General features: G+C 39.5%; 1 protein-coding gene across 2 annotated transcripts in view; it reads right to left on the bottom strand.

Moving 5' to 3' along the window:
• The window catches only part of ELP3 (elongator acetyltransferase complex subunit 3), a 112762-nt gene that overhangs the window by 61555 nt on the left and 27561 nt on the right, over positions 1–23646 (bottom strand). For both annotated transcript variants that reach the window (XM_060015230.1, XM_069540799.1), the window contains 2 exons: positions 5602–5763; positions 2370–2496 (listed from right to left, as the gene is read on the bottom strand). In XM_060015230.1, coding sequence (XP_059871213.1) covers positions 2370–2496; positions 5602–5763 — 289 coding nt within the window. The remainder of the gene's footprint in view (positions 1–2369; positions 2497–5601; positions 5764–23646) is intronic.

Raw genomic sequence — 23646 nt, 5'->3', positions numbered from 1 at the left:
TTTCTTTGAAGATAAATGACTTTGAGAACTTTTAAATAGTTTTACTGAATATTTGAATATCCTATCTGTGAAGTGTTTGTTCAAGTTTTTTTTTTTTTCCCCATTCTCCTATTAGGTGGTCTGTCTTTTTTTTTTTTTTTTTTTTTGCGGTACGCGGGCCTCTCACTGTTGTGGCCTCTCCCATTGCAGGGCACAGGCTCCGGACGTGCAGGCTCAGCGGCCATGGCTCACAGGCCTAGTCGCTCCGCAGCATGTGGGATCTTCCCGTACTGGGGCACGAACCCGTGTCCCCTGCATCAGCAGGCAGACTCTCAACCACTGCGCCACCAGGGAAGCCCATGTCTTTTTTTTTTTAATTGATTTGTAAAAATATTTAAGACCATCTATAGATTAATTTTTCAGAGAATTTTTCTCTAGAGAGAAATCAGATTTCTCATTTTAGCTCTATTTTGTTACTCATTTGCTGGGATGCAGTTAGAAAAGGCATATGGTCTGCTCACATTCCCTGTAGGTTTCTTTGAAAAGATTATAAACAAGCAGATAAATCCGTTTACATGAAGGACTGTCTTTGCAATATTATTTCTGAACTATTCTTTATTTTGAAGACACTAAGAAAATGAATTTTAAGACTCAGCTATTTGCTATTACTTGACATATTTTTTCCAAGGGCACTTAAAGTTATGAATTCTGGTTATACCACTGGCCCACCTAGGAGCTGTGCTAAAGAAAAGTGTGTTTCAGGTGCCTTTTAGGCTTGAAGTCTGGGTGCCTGGCTAGTACTACTGAGGGGAAGATATTGGACTCAAAATCTATTACATAGTCAATATGGGGGAATTAATAACATCTGTGAATTAATGCTGTCTTATAAAATAGGCTTTTATTTGTAATTCATTGGCTTAGAAATAAACTCTTTAAAAGGAAATAATTATTAACTTCACAAATAAGGCATGACGAATTCTATTGTTCTAATAAACAGAGCAAAATAAAAGCAATTTTGTGGATGAAATAACTTGATAAGCATTTTCATTCTCTTCTCTAAAAGGATATCCTTAAGCCACTTTCCCTATTTGAGAATCTGAAGGAAAAAAGCGTTTTGAACAATCTCATTTCCCAAGACAAAGCTAACATGAATCAAGCTAACATGTGATAGAGTAAAAACAAACAAACAAACAAAGAAACAAATGAACCCCAGAGTTAGGTATTAAAGTTCAAAGAACAGAAAGCCTAGAGGAAAACAGAATATTTTCTTCCACTGTTTAATGAAATGCTGTATGAGAAAGGCAGTTCTAAGCTTAGAAGTATCTCAAGAAATCATCACTAAGAAAGTAAGTAAGTAAGATAGATTTGACAACAGAAACAAAAGGTCAAGGATAGGTTGGGGGAAATATTTTTAACAAATATAAAAAACAATCCATAATGTTATTACCTAGAAAGTCCATATAATTAATATTAAAGATATTCATATCCAATAGAGTAACTGGTCAGAGGACAAAAACACACAATTCCAAAAAGATGAAAGAATTATACTTATTAAATACAAACCTGAAAAATACATTACTTATAATTACAAAATACAAGTTGAAACGGCACTTTTATCCATCAAATTAACGAAGATAAAATATTGTGTGTGTGTGTGTGTGTGTGTGTGTGTGTGTGTGTGTATACATATATATATGTATGTAGAAAATACATACACAGGAGAGAATTATTTTGGGAGAAAGATAACCCTGCTGAAATGAGTGTAAGTTGTTACAACCCTGGGAAAAACAACTAAGTAATATGGTGAGATTCTTAAAGTAGTTATACCTTTACCTGATAATTCTACTCCAGGGAATTTGTCCTAAAGAAATAACCCTAAATACTACAAAAAATTACAGGTGTAAAATTTGTTGATGTGCAGTCTATTTATAATATCAAAAACTGATAATATCTTCAATTAAAAAAACTGGAAGTGGTTAAGCAAAGTATGGCATATTTGTTCAATGGAAATTAAGTGGATATTTAAATATGTTAACCTTTTAACAGAGACCAGGCTATAACAGGAATAAATGCTTGCTATAATGTTAAGTGAAAAAGCTATTAAAATAATTACCTATCATATACATAAGTATATCTCTGTGTATCTATGTATCACCCACCTCATCCCCTAAATAATCCTAAGTATAAAAAAGTCCTGGGAGTATACTGACATGTTAGAGTTTTATTTGGTGTCGGGGCTGTGAGTGACTCCTCTTTCTCCACTGTGTCATAATGAGAATGTCTTGCTTTAATAATGGGAAAAAAATCAACAGTAAATAATCAAAGAGCAGAGAGGGTAGAAGCAGCATGCAGAGGCATTCTCAAGTAGCTTGGTTTAAGGTAACACTTACTGTAAACTGTTCAATGTCTCTCTCTAGTCCCACATTTGGCAGATCGGGCATCATATGAGCCACAACTTTGAAACCAGAATCTTTGGCCAGGTGAAAGGACTCACATACCGCCTTCACAGTGTGGCCCCTGAAGAAGAAAATTCACTACCTGTTACACAAATAAATGGGCAACAAGGTGAGTACAAGGAATAGAGGGAAAACAATCTCTGAGACAGGTAACAGTAGCTCTATAATGAAGAATATGGCTGGGGAAAAAGAAATCTTAGAAAGTCATTTTTACATCTCCACCTCTGAGAAGGCCTGGAAAAAAATAATTTTACTTCTGAGATATTTCTCAGAAATTCCCTTATGCACTTACTCAAAGTTCTGACAGTAAGTGACTGAGGTCACAGGAGTTAATATACACTAAAATTATTTGATTTAGCATCATCGGCCAAAATAAGCTTGCTAATGTAAATATCTAGGTTAAAAACAAGAATAATGAGCTCAAAACCATGCAGGAGCAGCATCTTGTTATGCTCTTGCCTTTAAAAATCTTTTAACAAATAATTTCATTTGGAGAAAGAAAGGGAGGGAGGGGGGAAAGAGAGGAGAGGGAGAGGGAGAGGGAGAGAGAGAGAGAGAGAGAGGGAGGAAGGGAGGAAGGGAGGAAGGGAGGAAGGGAGGGAGGGAGGGAGGGAGGGAGGGAGGGAGGGAGAGATGCATCTGTACACAAAGTAGATTTCACTCTGGTGGGTTGGAGGGCCCTAAAAAAAAAAGTAAGAAGAGAGAATGATTTAGTGACAAGGCAGAATCATTTGGGGCCAGCTGTATAAATCATCTTAACATTCTAGCGCCACATTCAAGTAAGAAGCAAGCCCGAATAATAGTTTGGGGCTACTAAAGACTGAAGCCCTGTGTCAATCCTTTCACCACCTAGCCATTCCCATTCACCACCAAAGAATCCTACAAACCATGGACTCCTTCCCACTCTCTGAAGGTTCCCATCCATTCCCATGGCTTCCATCTCTAATCTTTTTTTTTTTTTTTTACGGTATGCAGGCCTCTCACTGTTGTGGCCTCTCCCGTTGCGGATCCGGACGCGCAGGCTCAGCGGCCACGGCTCACGGGTCCAGCCACTCCGTGGCATGTGGGATCCTCCCAGACCGGGGCACGAACCTGTGTCCCCTGCATCGGCAGGCAGACTCTCAACCACTGCGCCACCAGGGAAGCCCCTCTAATCTCTTTTTGCTAATGACTTCTCAATCTATATGACTGGGCCAGGCCTCTCTTCTGACACCACGCCCAAATATCCAATACTCTAATGCTGCACTGTACAATATTAGAGTCACGAGGCACACGTGGTTATTCAAGTTTATCTTTAAATTAATTCAGATGAAAAATTCAGTTCCTCGGTTGTGCTATCACAGTGCACAGTGCGGGTACAGAACATTTCAGTCACTGCAGAATGTTCTGCTGGACAGCCCGCTCTAAAGCAAACCTTCAACCAGTTGTCCCACAAGTATCTAAAACTTAGTTTATTCAAAATGAAACTCATCTTCCCTCCAAGCCTCACTATTTCCCATTCTCTCTTACCCTCATTCCCACTCAGTCACCGAACACTGCTTTTCAGGACATCATTTCCTGCTTAAATTACCGCAGCAGCCTCTGAACTGACCTTGCTTCTAGCTTGGTCTCCTTAGTCCACCCTCATACTGTGATCCCCAGGACTTCCCTGCTGGTCCAGTGGTAAAGAATCCGCCTTCCAATGCAGGGGACGCGGGTGCAATCCCTGGTCAGGGAACTGAGATTCCACATGTCGCAGGTCAGCTGGGCCCGTGCGCCTCAACTAGAGCCCACATGCCTCAAACTACAGAGCCCGTGCACAACTAGAGAAGAGAAAACCCGCACGCCACAAATAGAGAGAAGCCCGTGCACCACAACAAGGAGCCTGTGTGCCGCAACTGAGACCTGACGCAGCCAAAAATAAGTAAATAAAATAAAAAATGAATCTTTTAAAATAAATAAAATAAAATGCAGATATGCCTTGATCACAAGTTAGCTTGCAGCCGGGCCTTGGATTAAAGCCCAAACTTGCTGGGCTGACTTCTAAGGCGCCCCATGGTCTGGCCATCCTGCTGACCCTTTCAGCCTCACCTCTTACCACGCTCCTACCTCACGCTCCACACTCCCACCAAATGAAACCACTCCAATTTCCCGAAATGTGCCATGTGCTCCTATCCTCAGGAGCTTGCTCGTACTCTTCTTTCTGCCTGAAAAAATCTGCCTCTTCCCCACCTGACTAACTCAGACTCTTCCTGTAAGTCTCAGCTTCGATGTCACTTTCTTCGAAAAGCTTCCCTGACCTTCCAGAGACTCCTTCCACCCCCAAGGTACCTCTCTGGTGTAGCCTTCGTTACTGCAGCAGCCCTACCAGCGTTCCCGGTTCAAGCCTTCCCCGACAAGAACGCATCCTATGCAGGCTGATCTTTCTCAAGCTTGATATCCATCTGACTCTTCCTGTGCAAAATATTTAATAGACCTCTATTACCTAACGGGAAGCATCCGCCCTCCTTAGCCTGGCACTCTTCCTGGTTGTTGCTAAGATGCTGACCCGTGTGTTTCCCTAGTTTCCCTTTACTTCCTTCTCTGAGCACAACCCTCTGCCATGTCTACCCAAATCCTATTAAAGTGAAGCAGCCTTTAAGGTCCAACTCAACACACAGTTACTCCCTGAAGCCTGCCTTTATTTCTGGAGGGAAGAGAACTTCATATGGCTCTATCAACCCTTATTTCTTTCCTTCCTTAGACTCCCAAATTTCTCAAAGTTTATACCCATCACCTCACCAGCCTTTCTTTCACTACCCTACCAACTGGCATTTGCTTCACCAAAACTAATCTCTTCAATCTCACACTAGTTTCCTTCTTGTTCAAACCCTTTTCTTTGTTCCTATTCTCCTTGGCCTTCTCTCATGCTTTAAACTACTAACCTTGAGCCCTGCCCTCTGCTTTCCATATGGGAAAGGCTATTTATCGCAAGAACTGGAAGAGAGATCAGCATGTTTATAGACTACTGGAAAAAAGCCAGTAAACAAAGACCGAAAATCAAGGAAGGAGGAGATGGAATTAAGAGCACAGACAGAAGAATGAACAGGAGGAATTCCTAGACCTCTCCCTGTCAGATGGGTAGTAACACAGATCCAATCAGTGGGGGAAAAGGAAGGCTTGTGCAAGATCATCTGCACCGTCTTACCGGTTGGTATCTCTGGCCACATCCTCATAGACACTCTGCACCCCAATCTCCAGCCTTGTGCAGCCATAAGTCAACATATCACTTAAATGCCGCTTCATGCAATAATCTGGTCTGGTCTCAATAGTAATTCCGATGCACTTTGTGAGGCTTCTCTCAGAATACCTGTAGAGTAAAATCGAAAAGTAAACAACTTGCCAAAGCTTTAGGACATCTGCTCTCATTTAAAGGATGTCTTCCTTTTGTCCTCCCGGCTCTAACCCAGTGGTTAAGAGCATGGGCTCGGACTTCCCTGGTGGTGCAGTGGTTAAGAATCTGCCTGCCAATGCAGGGGACACGGGTTTGAACCCTGGTCCGGGAAGATCCCACATGCCGCGGAGCAACTAAGCCCGTGCGCCTCAACTACTGAGCCTGCGCTCTAGAGCCCGCGAGTCACAACTACTGAGCCTGCGTGCCACAACTACTGAAGCCCGTGTGCCTAGAGCCCGTGCTCTGCAACAAGAGAAGCCACTGCAATAAGAAGCCCGCACACCGCAATGAAGAGTAGCCCCCGCTCACAGCAACTAGAAAAAGCCCACGCGCAGCAACGAAGACCCAATTCAGCCAGAAATAAATAAAATAAATAAATTTTTAAAAAGTTAAAAAAAAAAAAAAGAGCATGGGCTCTGGAGCCAGACTATCTGAGTTCAAATCCTGGCTCTGCTATTCCCTAACTATGCAAACAGGAAAGTTATTAACCTCCCTGTGCTTCGGTTTCATTATCTGCAAAATGAGGATAATAGTAGCTATACCTCATGGGACTGACGTGACTGAGCCAGCACAAAGTAATGTTATCATCACCATTATCATTGTTATTCTCCTCAGTGTGCTGCAGCCATAATCTCCTTGACAGCAGGGATTTCAACTGTGAGAACCCTAATTTTCAATTCCTAGCAACGATTTTTCATGGAAGTGAAAACCATCTGCATTATATATTTCCCACTCCATATTTTAGAGTTATGTTAAATAAAAGAAAACAAAAGAGGGGGGAAGGGAGGGTATGCATAATGATCATAGGAATAATTCAGATGAAATGTCTTCTATACCCACAAGTCTTTTTGTCAAGCCTATTAATCTTAGCAACAACTTACAAAATTAGGAATCATTTTTCTCCTTCACTAAAACCAGATATCAGAGTAGTGAGGACCATTTTAAATTTATTTATTTATTTATTTTGGCTGCGTTGGGGTCTTCGTTGCTGCGTGCAGGGTTTCTCTAGTTGCGGCGTGCGGGGGCTGCTCTTCGTTGCAGTGTGTGGGCTTCTCACTGCAGTGGCTTCTCCTGTTGTGGAGCACGAGCTCCTGGCGCATGGGCCTCAGTAGCTGTGGCTCACGGGCTCTAGAGCACAAGCTCAGTAGTTGTGGCGCACGGGCTTAGCTGCTCCGCGGCATGTGGGATCTTCCCAGCCCAGGGCTCGAACCCATGTCCCCCGCATTGGCAGGCGGATTCTCAACCACTGCGCCACCCGGGAAGCCCATGAGTACCACTTTAGATTCAAGCTAGAATCTAGAAGAAGAAAATGACTTGCTAAGTGGTCTGCTGATGCGATGGAATAGGAACCATTACCTAGAGGCCACTGCGGCCAAGCACTGCACTATATACTCCACACGCACTGAATGCTCCCGTTAGCTCTATGAAGTATGTCTTATTATCCCCATTTTACAGATAAAGAAACTGAAGTTCCTAAAGTGATTAAATACTTTGTCCAAGGGTACAGAGCTCATAAAATCCAAGTCAGGATTTGAACGTAGGTCTGTCTGACTTCAAAAATCCTACCCTGTGTTTCACTCTATCACATGGCTTGGACAATTCAGCATGGGACATCAGATCTGTCCTCTCTTCAACTTCTCCTAGAACGAAATAATTCTTCTCAGTGTACCCTTCTACAACTTTCTCAATTCTTCGGGCAGGGTGAGGGAAGCCTTTTTTTGCCACTTAATTTCGTGTTTCCAAAGAAGTTCATAGCTTTCTTTCTTGAAAAATAAAAATCATAAAATTTCCATAGTTTTGTAACTACTGTTCTCCTTTAAGTTCATTTATTATTGACAATTCATAATTGTCAATAAAACTGACTTATCTAATTTAATAATAATTATTAAGAAGGTTACGAATCACTGAACTGAAGGACTGATTCTGAAGTCTTTCACTCTAGACGTTCAAAGTGTTTACACTATTACCCTATTCCTAAGGTTTTATATAGGATTACTACAGGCAGCAAGAAACAAAGGTAAACAACTAGTCTATAGTTACTAAACGATGAATCATAAGACGAAAAAGGGCACAGATCTTATCAAATCTTGCCTCTGACAGCTAGCTTCTCTGAAACAATCAGATCAGAAAGTCTCATGCCTCTCAAACAGGTGGGTCCCAAGGCATGCAGAATACATGTAACTCACCTTCTTTGAATACCAATTATTGTGTCTGGAGAAAACCATGGTTTAAAATATTAAGGGACTTCCCTGGTGGTCCAGTGGTTAGGAATCTGCCTTCCAGTTCAGGGGACGTGGGTTTGATCCTTGGTTGGGGGAACTAAGATCCCACATGCCGCGGGGCAACTAAGCCCGTGCACCACAACTACTGAGCCTGCGCTCTAGAGCCTGCGAGCCACAACTACTGAGCCTGCACGCTCTGGAGCCTGTGCCCCCACAACTAGAGGGAAGCCTGTGCGCCACAACAAAAAAGATCCTGCGTGCTGCAACGAGGATCTTGCGTGCTACAGCCAAGACCCGACACAGCCAAATAAAATAAATAAATATTTTAAAAAATTAAAAAAAAAGAAAACACTAATGTATTATGAAGAAAGCATATTGCATGACAGCTGAAAAAACCAAAAAGCGGAAAACTCTAAGTTTTGAGTATATTTAACAAAGTAAGTGAGAACATTTTACAATCAGGCATTCCAAAATTGTATCATAAAATCTCTCTATTAACTGATATTTTTATAAAACCCACAGTATTTCCTGGTACTTCCTTGGTGGTCCAGTGGTTAAGACTCCATGTTCCCAATGCTGGGGGCACGGGTTCAATCCCTGGTCAGGGAACAAAGATCCTATGTGCCGCAAGGCGCAGCCAATAAATAAATAAGTAAACACAAACAAACAAAACAAAACAAAAAAACAACCCACAGTATTTCCTAAAAGGATGCCATTAAGTTATCAGCAAAGTTGGCAGCACAACAGTACCTAGCAATACTAAAACTAGAGGACAGGCAACTGCACAGATGGGAATTCATCTAGAGGAAAGAGAAATCCACTAGCTAATCTCTATTGCACAGATCATCAAAGGCCCAAGCAAGACTGATAGAGAAAGCTGCTGCGAGGATGATAAGGTCTCTTCATAAGTAGTTAGAATGCAGTACAGGACAGAGGCAAACCTTATTCGCAAACAATAATTTAACTCCATTTCAAAAGTGTCTTTCCTCTTGGGGAAAATGTCATTACCTTTTGCAGGAGCAGAAATGGAGGAACAAAAAATAACTCGTTTTTAAAAGCCAGTATTTTCTATTTACCACTATCTTTCTTTCAGAATTGTATTTTCATCTGAAAAGCAATTAAGCAGAAATACCTATCAAATTTGAGCAAAAACAATGGAGTATTTTCTAAAGAACAGAATATAAGATCATCTTATACAGTATAAGGTCATTTTTAAAAGGATTTTTGTTAATGCTATATTTAGTTCTACATATCACTAATTCTTGCCTCTTCATTAAAGGGAGATGTAAAGATATCAGTATGATTGGTTTTTTAAAATATTGCAAATATGTTCACAAAGGCTGTCAACTAATCTAAGCAAAATGTCTGCGCTGGCATTTTATGGCCTGCTATAACCCACCACACTGTTCAGACAGCCATCCGACAGTGTGGCTCTCATTTACTACCGAGTTCAATTACCATACCATTGGGGAGCGGGGAGAGGCAGACTTGTTAAATTCTTAGGCGTTTAGGAAATGTACCAAATTTTCCAACCCTGATCATGAGCTTCTAAGAGACAAAGTCAGGACTTGGACCCAGGTCTTCTGATTCCAATTCCACTTCTCTTTTTGTGGCATTATAGGGTCATTTTAAATAAGCCTAAATGCCACCACTGTGGGGCTATGCTGAATCCTACACTTTTCTGTATGCCATAGGAGTGGCATCAACTATAAAAGATGCTGATGTTCTCTGTGAAGCATAATTTAAGCCAATAACTTATGCCGACAGCATTTATTTTTTAACTGGGGGGTTGGGGCTAGGAGCGGGTGGGAGATGGGACAATAACCTGGGAACATAAAAGCAAATAAAAACCAAACGCGACCCAGACTTCAAAACAAAGCTCAAATACATTTCTCCTGCCATGACATCTTCCCAGCGCCTCTAAGTAATTCTGCGCTCTCATCCCTAACGTACCTTGCCCCTACTCCGAATGGAGTTTGTCTTGTTATTTGTGGCTATGTCTGTCTATCCACCTAGACAGGAAGCTTCTGGAAGGCAGTAGGCTCGTCTACATTTAGAGGTAAGGGCTTCAGCACTAAAAACTCTCCTTCAATATAAAAATGACAAATATGAAGAACGAGTAAATGAATGAGGCAAAACCGAAGACATAGGAGGTCTCTCTCTACTCCCATAGCAGCCTCTAGCTAATTCTACTGGTTACCTTTCCTCTTGCAAATAGTTAACCCTAAAAGTTGCTGAACACTAACTAGGCCAGGTAATCTACAGAAAGTAAAGATACAGTAGTTCTTGTCCCAGAGATGCTCAACAGTCTAGCTGTAGGGATAAGACCCACAGCTAAAACCAAGAACCACTTAAGAACAAAGAGCCAGAAGTAGCAGATATATAACTGGATAGAAATGATTTCTTGGAAAGCATGTTTCTATTTCTGGAAGGAAGAAAGTGACCTATAAAAGTGACATCTATTGTTATTACTTACTGTCCCTTCACACTAAGGTCCCAACCAGGGGGACACGGAAGAAAGACGATGTGAAGGTCTCTTTATTATCTCCTGTAAACGGTTTCTGATTCGCTCCAAGAAGCCTGTGGCATCAAAGAACACTTCTGATTACTATTAATCTCCTGAAGTCCTCTCTAAAACCTCTGTCATTAATTAAGTTGGATGTGTCTTACTTTAGATTTCCTGTGTGAAATCTCACTAGAGGTCTAAGCCCAAATTTTATGTTCTGTATAATGCTGTGCTAGTGATATTCCAAACTTAAGAATGACTGAGTTGAATGTTTGAGAATTTAAAAATAACTATCTTTTCCCTTTTGAGATGGTGGTCAAGTTTGCTTCCTGGATATTGGCAGTTATGTCAAGAGGGTCTATAACATAAGGTTCTGCCCAACACAAACTGAGGAAACAGACAGGAACAGAGGTTCAATTTTTAAATGAGTACAACCTATGAAAAACTCATCTGGTAACATAGCTTAGAGAGTAATCAGGGACCTTTGGTCCCTTATCATGCTAGTTGACAAGGTTTAAGATATATGAAAAACAACCCATAACAGTTTGGGTTTTGATTCTTTCAGTAGCCGACAAGAATGCTACCATTTTATACTCCTAATCAGACAGGTGAAGAGCCAACAGCAATGTGCTATTAATAGAAAAAAACAATCATGGTTATTACACATTCTTTTAATATTGTATTCACATTCAAATTTAAGGGCTATACACATAAATGCATTATAGAAAAGTTGTCATTGTCAGAAAGTGACTGCTAGATGAAAAATAACCTTCGAGCACATCTTTTATTATTATTATTTATTTTTTTTGCAGTACGCGGGCCTCTCACTGCCGTGGCCTCTCCCGTCGCGGAGCACAGGCTCCGGACTCACAGGCCCAGCGGCCATGGCTCACGGGCCCAGCCGCTCCGCGGCATGTGGGATCCTCCCAGACTAGGGCACGAACCCGTGTCCCCTGCATCAGCAGGCCGACCCTCAACCACTGCGCCACCAGGGAAAGCCTCCGAGCACATCTTTTAGATAAAAATTCCCATTCCAGTAGAAATCTTCAAAGCATACAATGTCACAGAAAGAAGTAACTTTAGAAATAATATAGTCCTGCCTCCTCATTAATAATGTAAAATAACAACAGAAATAAGTCTGGAACCTAATTCTTAATGCACAGTTCTTCCCACTGCACTCATTTAACAATGTTTTTTAAGTACAGTAAGTCCCCTACATACAAACGAGTTCCATTCCAAGAGCACATACGTAAGTCCAATTTGTTCGTAAGTCCAACAAAATTAGCCTAGGTAACCAACTTTTACAGATAATGCCAGACACATGAACTAACTTACATGACTGGACACGCAAACGCATGTTCACATCTTTGAAAGTTCGCAACTTGAAGGTTCGTATGTAGGGGACTTACTATACCTTCTCTCCTCAAGGAATTGTGTTAGGTATGACAGACCCTCTCTCTTAAGAAGACATTCCCTATTAAAGGATATAGAAAAAATGCATTGCACAGAATTAGACAATAATGGTATTCAGTAAAACCATTACTCTTGGCTACTGAAAACCAAAGTGAGGGAGTGACTAAATTGGTAGATGCAAATATTAATGGTATCTAATGTTAACAGATTAAACATTCCAATTAAAAGGCAGACATTGTCAAAATGGATAAAAAAACAAGACCCAACTACTGTAGACTTCCATAAAACTGCCAACTAGACTGTTAAAAGAAACACAGTTTCAATGCAGAGAAACATATGGGTGGAAAGTAAATGGATGGAAAAAGATACTACATAGGGAAAACAGTTAAGGATGTAAAAGCTGTAATGTCTAATTTAACATCAATAAAAGGAAACTTCAAGACCAGAAAGAAAGGACATTTCATAATGATAAAAAGGTAACTTCATATTGATAAAAAGTTCAAATACCAGGAAAACATATCAATCATAAATGTGCATACCCCTCAGAGCAGATCTTCAAAATAAATGAAGTAAAAACTAATATAACTAAAGGGAGAAATAGATAATTCTTCCATCATAGTTGGATATTTTAATCTCTCTTAGCAACTGATAGAACTACACAGAAAACAAAACAAACCAACCCCAAGACAAGGACCATCTGAACAACACTACCTACCACTTTGACTGAATTGATATTTATAGAACATTACATCCAACAACTGCAGAATACACATTCTATCAAATATACATAGTTTGTTCACCAAGACAGACCATATATGCTGAGCCACAAAATAAGCCTCAATAAAAAAACTTCAAGAAACTGAAATTGTATAGAATAGACCCTCTCTGACCAATATGGAATTAAATTAGAAATCAATGACATTAAGAAATCAAGAAAAACTCCAAGTTTTTGGAAATTTAGAAATTAAACCATCCATTTGTATATAATCCATGGGTCAAAATACAAACAATTTTAGGAAACATTTTGAACTGAACAATAATTAAAATACAACATACTAAAATATGTGGGATTCAGCCAAAGCAGTGCTTAGGGGAAAACTTTAAAGCTTTAAATACTTATTAGAAAAGAAGAAAGGTCTATAGTGATAAGTTTCTATACCTTACTTAAGCATAGAAAGAGCAAAGGAAATCCAAAGCAAGTAGAAGATGGTAATAAAAATAAAAGCAGAAATATATTAAGTAGAGGACATAAACAAAACCAAAAGTTAATTCTTTACAAAGAACAAAATTTGATAAGCCTTAACTAGACTAATAAAGAAAAAAAAGAGAGAACACAGGTAATCAATATCAGGAGTGAAGGAGGGATGATCACTAACCTCCTACAGACATTAAAGACAAAATAAGGGAACATTATGAACAACTTAATACCAAAAAGTCTGACAATCTGGATAAAACAAATTCCTTGAAAAGTATAATTTACCAAAATGGACACAGAAGAAACAGAAAATTTGAATATCCCTTTATCTATTAAAGGAACTGAATTAATCATCTAAGACCCTCCCATAAAGAAACTCCAGTCTTGGATAGTTTTACTGTTGAGTACTAGCAAACACAGAAAAAATAATATTCATCTTACATGAACTCTTTCAGAAAATAGAGGAGGAAACACTTCATAAGTTGTTTTATAGGGCCGGCATAACACTAAAACCAAAACCTGACGAAGAAGTTACATAAAAGGAAATCACAAACCACCATCCCTCATGAAAAAAATCCTTTACAAAGTATTAGAAAGGTGAATCCAGTGATATATAAAAAGAAAAATACATTTTGACCAAATAGGGTTTATCTTAGGAATGCAAGGTTAGTTTAACATTAAAAGATCAATCAAAGTGCTATATATTATCAGAATAAAGGAGGAAAATCATATGATCATTTAAATACAGAGAAATCATTAGACAAATGAGTTAATGATAAAAACTCTTAGCAAAATCCTTCCATCTGATAAAGGTATCTACAAAAAAACTCACAAGTAACACTATACTTAACACTGCAATATTAAATGTTTTCCCTGTATTACTGGGAATAAGACAGAGAGACTCACTCTCACCACTTCTATTTAACACTGTACAGAATGTCCTAGCCGTTGCAATATGGCAAGAAAAAGAAAAGCATGCAAATCCAAATGGAAAAATTAAAACTCACTGTATTTGCAGATTATATGATTGTTTTTGAAGAAAATCCCAGCAAATTTACAAAAACCACTTTTAGAACTAAGTAGTGAATTTATAGTAAGGTCATATGATATAAGGTTAATATACAAAAATCAACCATGTATCTAGATACTAGCTGCAAACAATTTGAAAATACAATTTTTAAAAATTTCATTTAATATAGCATCAACAAAATACTTTGGAATAAATTTAACAAAAAGCTTACAAAATATCCAAACTGAAGACTGCTAAGAGAAATTAAAAAACACTTAAGGAAACCAGGAGATAGACTATGTTCAAAAACCGGAAAACAATAAATGGTAATTTTCTCAAAATTCTTCTATAGTTTAAACACATTCCCAATCCTATCACACTTTTTATTTTTTACTTATTTTTTTTAACATCTTTATTAGAGTATAATTGCTTTACAATGCTGTGTTAGTTTCTGCTGTATAACAAAGTGAATTAGTTATATGTATACTTACATCCCCATATCCCCTCCTCTTGTGCCTCCCTCCCACCCCCCACATTCCACCCTGCTAGGTGGTCACAAAGCACCGAGCTGATCTCCCTGTGCTATGCACTGCTTCCTACTAGCTATCTATTTTACATTTGGTAGTGTATATCTGTCAATGCTACTCTTTCACTTCATCCCAGCTTACCCTTCCCCCTCCCCGTGTCCTCCAGTTCACTCTCTATGTCTGCGTCTTTACTCCTGTCCTACCCCTAGGTTCATCTGAACCCTTTTTTTTTCTTTTTTAGATTCCATATATACGTTAGCATACAACATTTGGTTTTCTCTTTCTGACTTACTCCACTCTGTATGACACACTCTAGGTCCATCCACCTCACTACAAATAACTCAACTTCACTTCTTTTTTGGCTGAGTAATATTCCATTGTATATACGTGCCACATCTTTATCCATTCATCTGTCGATGGACACTTAGGTTGCTTCCATGTCCTGGCTATTGTAAACAGTGCTGCAATGAACACTGTGGTACATGTCTCTTTCTGAATTATGGTTTTCTCAGGGTGTATGCCCAGTAGTGGGACTGCTAGGTCATATGGTAGTTCTATTTTTAGTTTTTTAAGGAACCTCCATACTGTTCTCCATAGCAGCTGTAACAATTTACATTCCCACCAACAGTGCAAAAGGGTTCCCTTTTCTTCACACCCTCTCCAGCATTTATTGTTCGTAGACTTTTTGATAATGGCCATTCTGACCAGAGTGAGGTGATACCTCATTGTGGTTTTGATTTGCATTTCTCTAATGATTAGTGACAACTGAGCACCCTTTCATGTGTTTGTTGGCAATCTGTATATCTTTTTTGGAGAAATGTCTATTTAGGTCTTCTGCTCATTTTTGGATTGGGCTGCTTGTTTTCTGGATATTGAGCTGCATGAGCTGCTTGGATATTTTGTAGATAAATCCTTTGTCAGTTGCTTCGTTTGCAAATATTTTCTCCCATTCGGAGGGTTGTCTTATTGTCTTGTTTATGGTTTCCTTTGCTGTGCAAAAGCTTCAAGTTTCATTAGGTCCCATTGTTTATTTTTGTTCTCATTTCCATTTCTCTAGGAGGTGGATCAAAAAGGATCTTGCTGTGATTTATGTCATAGAGTGTTCTGCCTATGTTTTCCTCTAAGAGTTTTATAGTGTCTGGCCTTACATTAAGGTCTTTAATCTTTTTTTTTTTTTTTTTTTTTTTGCGGTACGCGGGCCTCTCACTGTTGTGGCCTCTCCTGTTGTGGAGCACAGGCTCCAGATGCGCAGACTTAGCGGCCATGGCTCACAGGTCTAGCCGCTCTGCGGCACATGGGATTTTCCCGGACCGGGGCACGAACCCACGTCCCCTGCATCGGCAGGTGGACTCTCAACCACTGCGCCACGAGGGAAGCCCTTTAATCCGTTTTGAGTTTATTTCTGTGTATGGTGTTAGGAAGTATTCTAATTTCATTCTTTTACATGTAGCTCTCCAGTTTTCCCTGCATCACTTATTGAACAGGCTGTCTTTTCTCCATTTTATATTCTTGCCTCCTTTGTCAAAGATACAGTGATCATACGTGCGTGGGTTTATCTCTGGGCTTTCTATTCTGTTCCATGGATCTATATTTCCGTTTTTGTGCCAGTACCATACTGTCCTTTTTCTTTTTTTAACATCTTTATTGGAGTATAATTGCTTTACAATGTTGTGTTAGTTTCTGAGTATAACAAAGTGACTCAGCTATATGTATACATATATCCCCATATCCCCTCCCTCTTGCATCTCCCTCCCACCCATACTGTCTTGATTACTGTAGCCTTGTAGTATAGTCTGAAGTCAGGGAGCCTGATTGCTCCAGCTCTGTTTTTCTTTCTCAAGATTACTTCTGCTGTTCAGGGTCTTTTCTGTTTCCATAGAAATTGTAAAATTTTTTGTTCTAGTTCTGTGAAAAATGCCATTGGTAGCTTGACAGGGATTACACTGAATCTGTAGATTGCTTTGGGTAGTACAGTCATTTTCACAATGTTGATTCTTCCAATCCAGGAACATGGTATCTCTCTCCATCTGTCTGTATTACCTTTAATTTCTTTCATCAGTGTCTTATAGTTTTCTGCAAACAGGCGTTTTGTCTCCTTAGGAAGATTTATTCCTAGGTATTTTATTCTTTTTGTTTCAACGGTAAATGGGACTGTTTCTTTAATTTCTCCTACAGATTTTTCACCTTTAGTGTATAGGAATGCAAGAGATTTCTGCGCATTAATTTTGTATCCTGCTACTTTACCAAATTCACTGATTAGCTCTAGTAGTTTTCTGGTAGCATCTTTAGGATTCTCTATGTATAGTATCTTGTCATCTGTAAACAGTGACAGTTTTAAGTCTTCTTTTCCGATTTGGATTCCTTTTATTTCTTTTTCTTCTCTGATTGCTGTGGCTAAAACTTGCAAAACTATGTTGAACAACAGAGGTGATAGTGGGCAACCTTGTCTCGTTCCTGATCTTAGAGGAAATGGTTTCAGTTTTTCACCATTGAGAATTATGTTGGCTGTGGGTTTGTCATATATGGCCTTTATTATGTTGAGGTAGGTTCCCTCTATGCCCACTCTCTGGAGAGTGTTTATCATAAATGGGTGTTGAATTTTGTTGAAAGCTTTTTCTGCATCTATTGCGATGATCATACGGTTTTTATCCTTCAGTTTGTTAATATGGCTATCACACTTTTTAATAGAAATTGATAAGCATAAACTTTATATAGAAAGGCAAAGCACCTAAAATATCCAGAGCAATCTTGAAAAACAGTGACAGAGTTAGAAGACTTATGCTACTTAAAGGTATAAAACTACAGTAATCAGGACTGTGGTACTGGCATAAAGACAAAAACACATCAACGGAACAGAAGAGAGTACAGTCCCAAATTTATATAGCCAATTGATTTTTTAAAAAATTATTTTATTTATTTTTGGCTGCACGGGGTCTTTGTTGCTGCGCGTGGGTTTTCTCTAGTTGCAGCGAGTGGGGACTACTCTTCGTTGTGGTGTGCTGGCCTCTCATTGCGGTGGCTTCTCTCATTGCGGAGCATGGGCTCTAGGCGCACGGGCTTCAGTAGTTGTGGCTTGTGAGCTCTAGAGCGCAGGCTCAGTAGTTGTGGTGCATGGGCTTAGTTGCTCCACGGCATGTGGGATCTTCTGGGACCAGGACTCGACCCCACGTCTCTGCATTGGCAGGTGGATTCTTAACCACTGCACCAACAGGGAAGCCCTAGCCAATTGATTTTTGACAAAGGTGCCAATACAATCTATATAGGAAAGGGAAGTTTTAAAACAAGTAATGTTGAAACAATTAGGTATGTATATGGAAAAAAAGAAACCTTGACTCCTACCTCACACTATATATAAAATATTAAATCAAGATGGATCATAAGCCTACGTATGAAAGGTAAATACAAAGGCTAAAACAACAACTAGAAGAGAACACAGGAAAATATCTTTTTGCCTTGTGAGTAGGCAAAGGTTTGTTAGAGATAATACAAAAAGCAGTAATTATGAAAGAAAAAACTGCAAATTAGACTTTACCAAGACAAAATACTCTGCTCAAATACATTAACATAATGAACACTCAAGCCACAGACTGGGTTTTCGTATTTGTAAAATATAGATCTAACAAAGGACTAGAATCCAGGATATATAATAGCCCAATAAAAAATGTGCAAAAGATTTTAACACACACTTCACAAAGGAAATATATATAGAAAGCATAAGCACGTAATAAAGTGCTCAACATCATTAGTCATCAGAAAAATGCAAATTAAAACCACAACTAAACCCACAACACACCCACTAGAATAGCTAAACTTACAAAGACTGACAACACCTTATGCTGGTGAGGACGTGGAACAAATGAACACTCATACATTACTCGTAGGAGTAAAAATGGTACAACCACTTTGGGAAAATGTCTGGCAATTTCAAAACTAAACATATGATGTAGCAATTCCACTTCTAGTTATTACCCAAGAGAAATAAATACATATATTCACAAAAAGACTTATATAAGTATGTTCACTGAAGTTTTATCATAATAACTACAAACTGGAAACAGCCCAGCTATCCATCAATAGAATGGATAAACAAACTGTGCTCTATGCATATAACAGAATCCTACCCAGCACTAAAAAGGTAACAGCTACTGAAATACCCAACGTGGATGAATCTCTAAATATAACGCCCGGTGAAAGACGCCTTACACTAAAGAGTATGTGCTATATGGTTCCATTCACATGACGTTTTAGAACAGGCAAAACTAATCTATGAAAGGAAAAAAAGAGAAGACTGCTGCTTCTGGGAGGTGCAGGTGAGGATTTACTGGGAGTAGACAGGAGGAAACTTTCTGGGATGATGGTAATGTTCTATATCTTAGTATGATTTTGTTGCACAGGTATATGCATTTGTTAGAACTCATCAAAGAGTACCCATAAGACCTGTGCATTTCACAGTATGTAAATTTACTTGAAAAGAAAATATTACAAACAGTGAAGTAGCTAACGATGTGCAAATGCACGTATTCGGGGAGAAGGGTACTGAAGTCTGCAGCCTGCTTTGAACTGTCTTAAAAAAATAAAAAGAAGGATTGATGGGTTGATAGAGGAATGGCTAGTTGGATAAGTATGTGATAAAGCAAACACAGTAGAACCTCGGTGACAGGTATGGGATGTTCACTGGAAAATTCTTTCAATTTTTGTTCGTTTCAAATAAAATGTTGGAAGAAAAACAACTAATATCACCTCTTTTTATGATGACTAAGATTGTATCCTAGGTTGGACTGCCAATGTTGAGGATCCTGGTCACCATCTACGAAAATCTGATTACCAAGGAAGAAAGTAAAAGTGATCAACAATATGAAGTGAGGGGCGGGGATGGGGAGGGTATTAGAGCCAAAGTCCAGACATGCAAGAGGTTCTGAGGCCTGCCAGAAATAAGGCCAGGGCAGCAAGGCAGGAGATGGCCACTTTCAGGCCTTCTTAGGTTGCTTTGCTTTCTTCATTCCTCTGCAAGTCTATGAAATTAGTTTCTGGGCCTGGGACCCAGCATTACCTAGCACTCTAGTTTCTCCAAGACACAGAAGGACATAGTTGGAGGATTTAAAGTCATTGATGGAGGGGGAAAAAAAGAGGAAGGAACAGAACTGAATTAAAAATTCCACAGGGAGAAGGTATGACTCACCTACTTCTTGGTGGGTAACTACCCTTTTAAATTGCATCTTGTGAAAACAGCCAAGGAGCATTAAAAATTGAATGCAAAACTGCTTCTGGGCAAGGCTGATTAAAAAGGAATAAAACCATTTTAAAAGGTTGTTTTGAGATATTTGGCAACATTTGCATTCTGGTGAACGGGTGACTCAGATCCCACTGCTGGTCCTTTTCACCTCCAGAGCTATGATTTTTAGAGGATGATAGTCACCAGTAATTGATGATCTCTGGAGATTACTGCAGTCTCAGTCTAGCTGATAGTAATGAGTGATTATCACTTTGCTTGATTTAATGAGCCTTCACAGAAATCATACCTGCTTTGTCCTTGACCTCTCTGTTCACTCAGCTTTCCAATGTTTCCATCTGCAAGGATATAACATACTGCTTGTTACTAACCTGCCATAAATAACAACCAAGTTCACCTTGTTAGGGCTTTTCCTTACCCTAACTCTTAATCTTTTAAGAAAAAAACAAAACTTTAACCAGATGGCACACACAATAGCAAAGCAGAGACACACTTGAGCTGATAGAACTTGACACTAATTCGAACAAAGACTTTTAACCTTAAACACGATTGACTCATCTGTCACAATATGTAACTTTTAACTTAATTTAAAATTAATATTTAAAAAAAAACCCACCTAGGGACTTCCCTGATGGCGCAGTGGTTGAGAATCCACCTGCCAATGCAGGGGACACAGGTTCAAGCCCTGGTCCGGGAAGATCCACCTGCCGCAGAGCAACTAAGCCCGTGTGTCACAACTACTGAGGCTGCGCTCTAGAGCCCACAAGCCACAACTACTGAGTCCACATGCCACACCTACTGAAGCCCGCACGTCTAGAGCCCTTGCTCTGCAAAGAGAAAAGCCACCGCAATGAGAAGCCCGCACACCGCAACGAAGAGCAGCTCCCACTCGCTGCAACTAGAGAAAGCCTGCGCGCAGCAACGAAGACCCAACGCCGCCAAAAATAAATAAATAAAATAAATAAATTTATTAAAAACAACAACAAAAAACATCCCACCTATGCTAAGCTTGTCAAAGTCAGTATTACATCTGTGTAGTTGTACTAGTATCAACTACTAGTAAAATAAACATGAAATTCATCACCTTACCTCTGAGAGAGGTGGGTCACGCTGGGTAACCCAAACAATTTTCATGAATACCCTCTGCGCAAGAGAACTTAGAGAACGGCAAAGTAAATATCTCATCCAAAAATTTTGAAGAAAACGTTATGTTCAAAACACAGTATCTCTGGGCTGCTCTACATTTTGCAAAGATGTCAACATTTGAAAATAGTTTTCTATGTCTCTATAATACAAACCAGACAACTATTTCTTCAAATTATACAAAGCTTCCCTGAAAAACAAATACCAACTCTATTATAGGGAATTGGCAGTAAAAATTTACCTCAACAAAGCAAACAAGATACCAGAAATTGGCTTTTTCCAGATAATCTCATAAAAGTATAGAGACCAGGAGTAAAAAGCAAAACACGTCGAATGTGGGTTGGCAGGATTCAGTGTAGCATTTATGGATGGTTTCATGACTCCCAGATTGTACTTTTACTACTTCCCGAGAGCCATTCATGATATTTGTTGCAATGAAGGCTCAAATCCCATAAAAATTTTTATCCGAAAGTAAAGTGTTTGTTGCCCCCTTGAGGTAAATTCAAGAAACAAAACAACGCCGGCTCTGCCTGGCCCATTAGAGAAAGAGGCTTGCTTCTCCAAACGGCTTTTTCTACACACATACCGTAATCGCAAGTTATAATAATAATAAAACTCTATTTTCACCTGGAAAAAAAGAGGCAATTTACAAACACCACTAGACACTGCACCACTTCTGCAAAAATAAAGATAAAACTTCACACAAAGAATATAGCAAATATTTTAAAGTTTCAGCTGATGAGATGTCAGACTAACTGCATCCTAAAAATTCATTATGCAGATCTTCAGTTGGCCTAGCTCACATGACCCGGGGGACCCAAACTGTAGACTAAAAAGCTCTGCAGCAAACTTTCATGGGGGTGGGGAAGGGCGGGACAAGTCCAAGATATTTATGGCTCAAATCCACATAATGTGCAAGGTCTGCAACATGAGAACAGCTGCACTAACGAAAAAATATATAATACATAAGCATGCATAGAAAAATATGACGGTCTGAATAGATTATCCTGTGAGGGAATTCTCAGAGTTCAATGGATTTTAGTCAGTAATCCTCTGAGGTACTGCTGCCATCCTAATATCATGGGGCTTTGAACTAATTAAGGTTGTTTTTCTTCCTCCAATTGCATTTTATTCTAAGCTATCATCTGATTTTCAGTATTATTAGGAAGAATGCAATGGATTTACATCATTACTCCTCTAAAGATTGAAAGACTTCAGCGTTTTACTCAGCATGACTCATATTCATGAATGATCAAGGTTCTGAACGAGCAGTAAAATACGGTCCCATCTCATCCTGCTACGAAAGGCCCTGCAGGATGGAGAGATCACCTGGGCCAGCTGTTGCTCAAAGTCCAGATTCATGGACATAGAATTAACCTGTCACATCCTCTACTGGCAATCACACAAAGTAGCTGCTCACACATGCTTTCCCAGCTGCTGAACTCTCTACCCAGGCCCCTCAAACTACCCTTGAGATTTATTTAAACTTATGAAAAAGTCTCTACTCTTTTCATTTTTACCAACCCAAAGGAGAGCAGAAGAAGGGGCTAGGAGAAGTAGGGAGAGCACAAAAAGACGGCCCTGTCCCCAATTCCAAGAGGAAGCCCTACCTAGGTCGTTAGCTGTCAATATCTGACCAACAGATGGATCATTCAAAATTCATTCACAAGTGTGCTTGTCCAAAACTGTCTTAATTACAGGGTAATGAACGTTTCCTCACTTGTAGAACAGGGATAAGTTAAATACTTAAAGACTTCTTATAAGAATTGGATAAGTGAATACTTACCACAATGCTCAGCACACTGTACGCTGTATATGTCCTCCTTTACCCCCACGTCTCATGTCCCTCTCTCCTCAGTGCTAACTATTGCCTATGCTGATCACCATTCTACCACCTCTTCTATGCATTTATACTCACAGGCACGTATACAAAAATGATGGGCTCACACTGCAAGAATGGCCCTAAAAATTGCGTTTTCATGTAGCATATCTTGGAAATCTGAAACTCTCCCATAAGGTGACCTTATCCATTTGCATGGCTATAAATACCATCTATGAGCTGATAATCCCCAATTTTATATCGCCAGCCCAGACATCTCTTATATAGCCTATGGACATCCCCACCTGAATGTATTCTAGGCATTTCAAACTTAATGCAGCCAAAGTAAAACTCTTGATTTTCTCCCACAAACCTGTTCTTCCTTCTGTCTTTTCCATCTCAGTATGTGACACAACTCTCGATCATTTCCTACAACCAAAACCTGGGTGTCATCCTTGATTCGTTCCTCTTTCTTACCGCGGACCTGATCCAAAATCTGTCAGTTTCCACACAAAAATACACCTATTCCATCTATTCTTTTCTGTCATTACTGCCACCACCCTCATCTGAGCTGGGGTGGATACAACACTCTTCCACCCAGTTTCCCACGTCCACTCTTGCACCAACATTCTCATGTTGCAGCCACACAATAACCAGAATGAGCTTCTTACAAACCCGAACACATCAGTCTCCTGCTTGAAACCATTCATCTACTTCCTACTGCTGATTCGAAAG

Source organism: Delphinus delphis, chromosome 6 (genome assembly GCF_949987515.2).
Source record: "Delphinus delphis chromosome 6, mDelDel1.2, whole genome shotgun sequence".
Lineage (NCBI taxonomy): Eukaryota > Metazoa > Chordata > Mammalia > Artiodactyla > Delphinidae > Delphinus > Delphinus delphis.
Note: the sequence above shows the minus strand (reverse complement) of the source record. Positions and strands in the feature narration are given on the sequence as shown.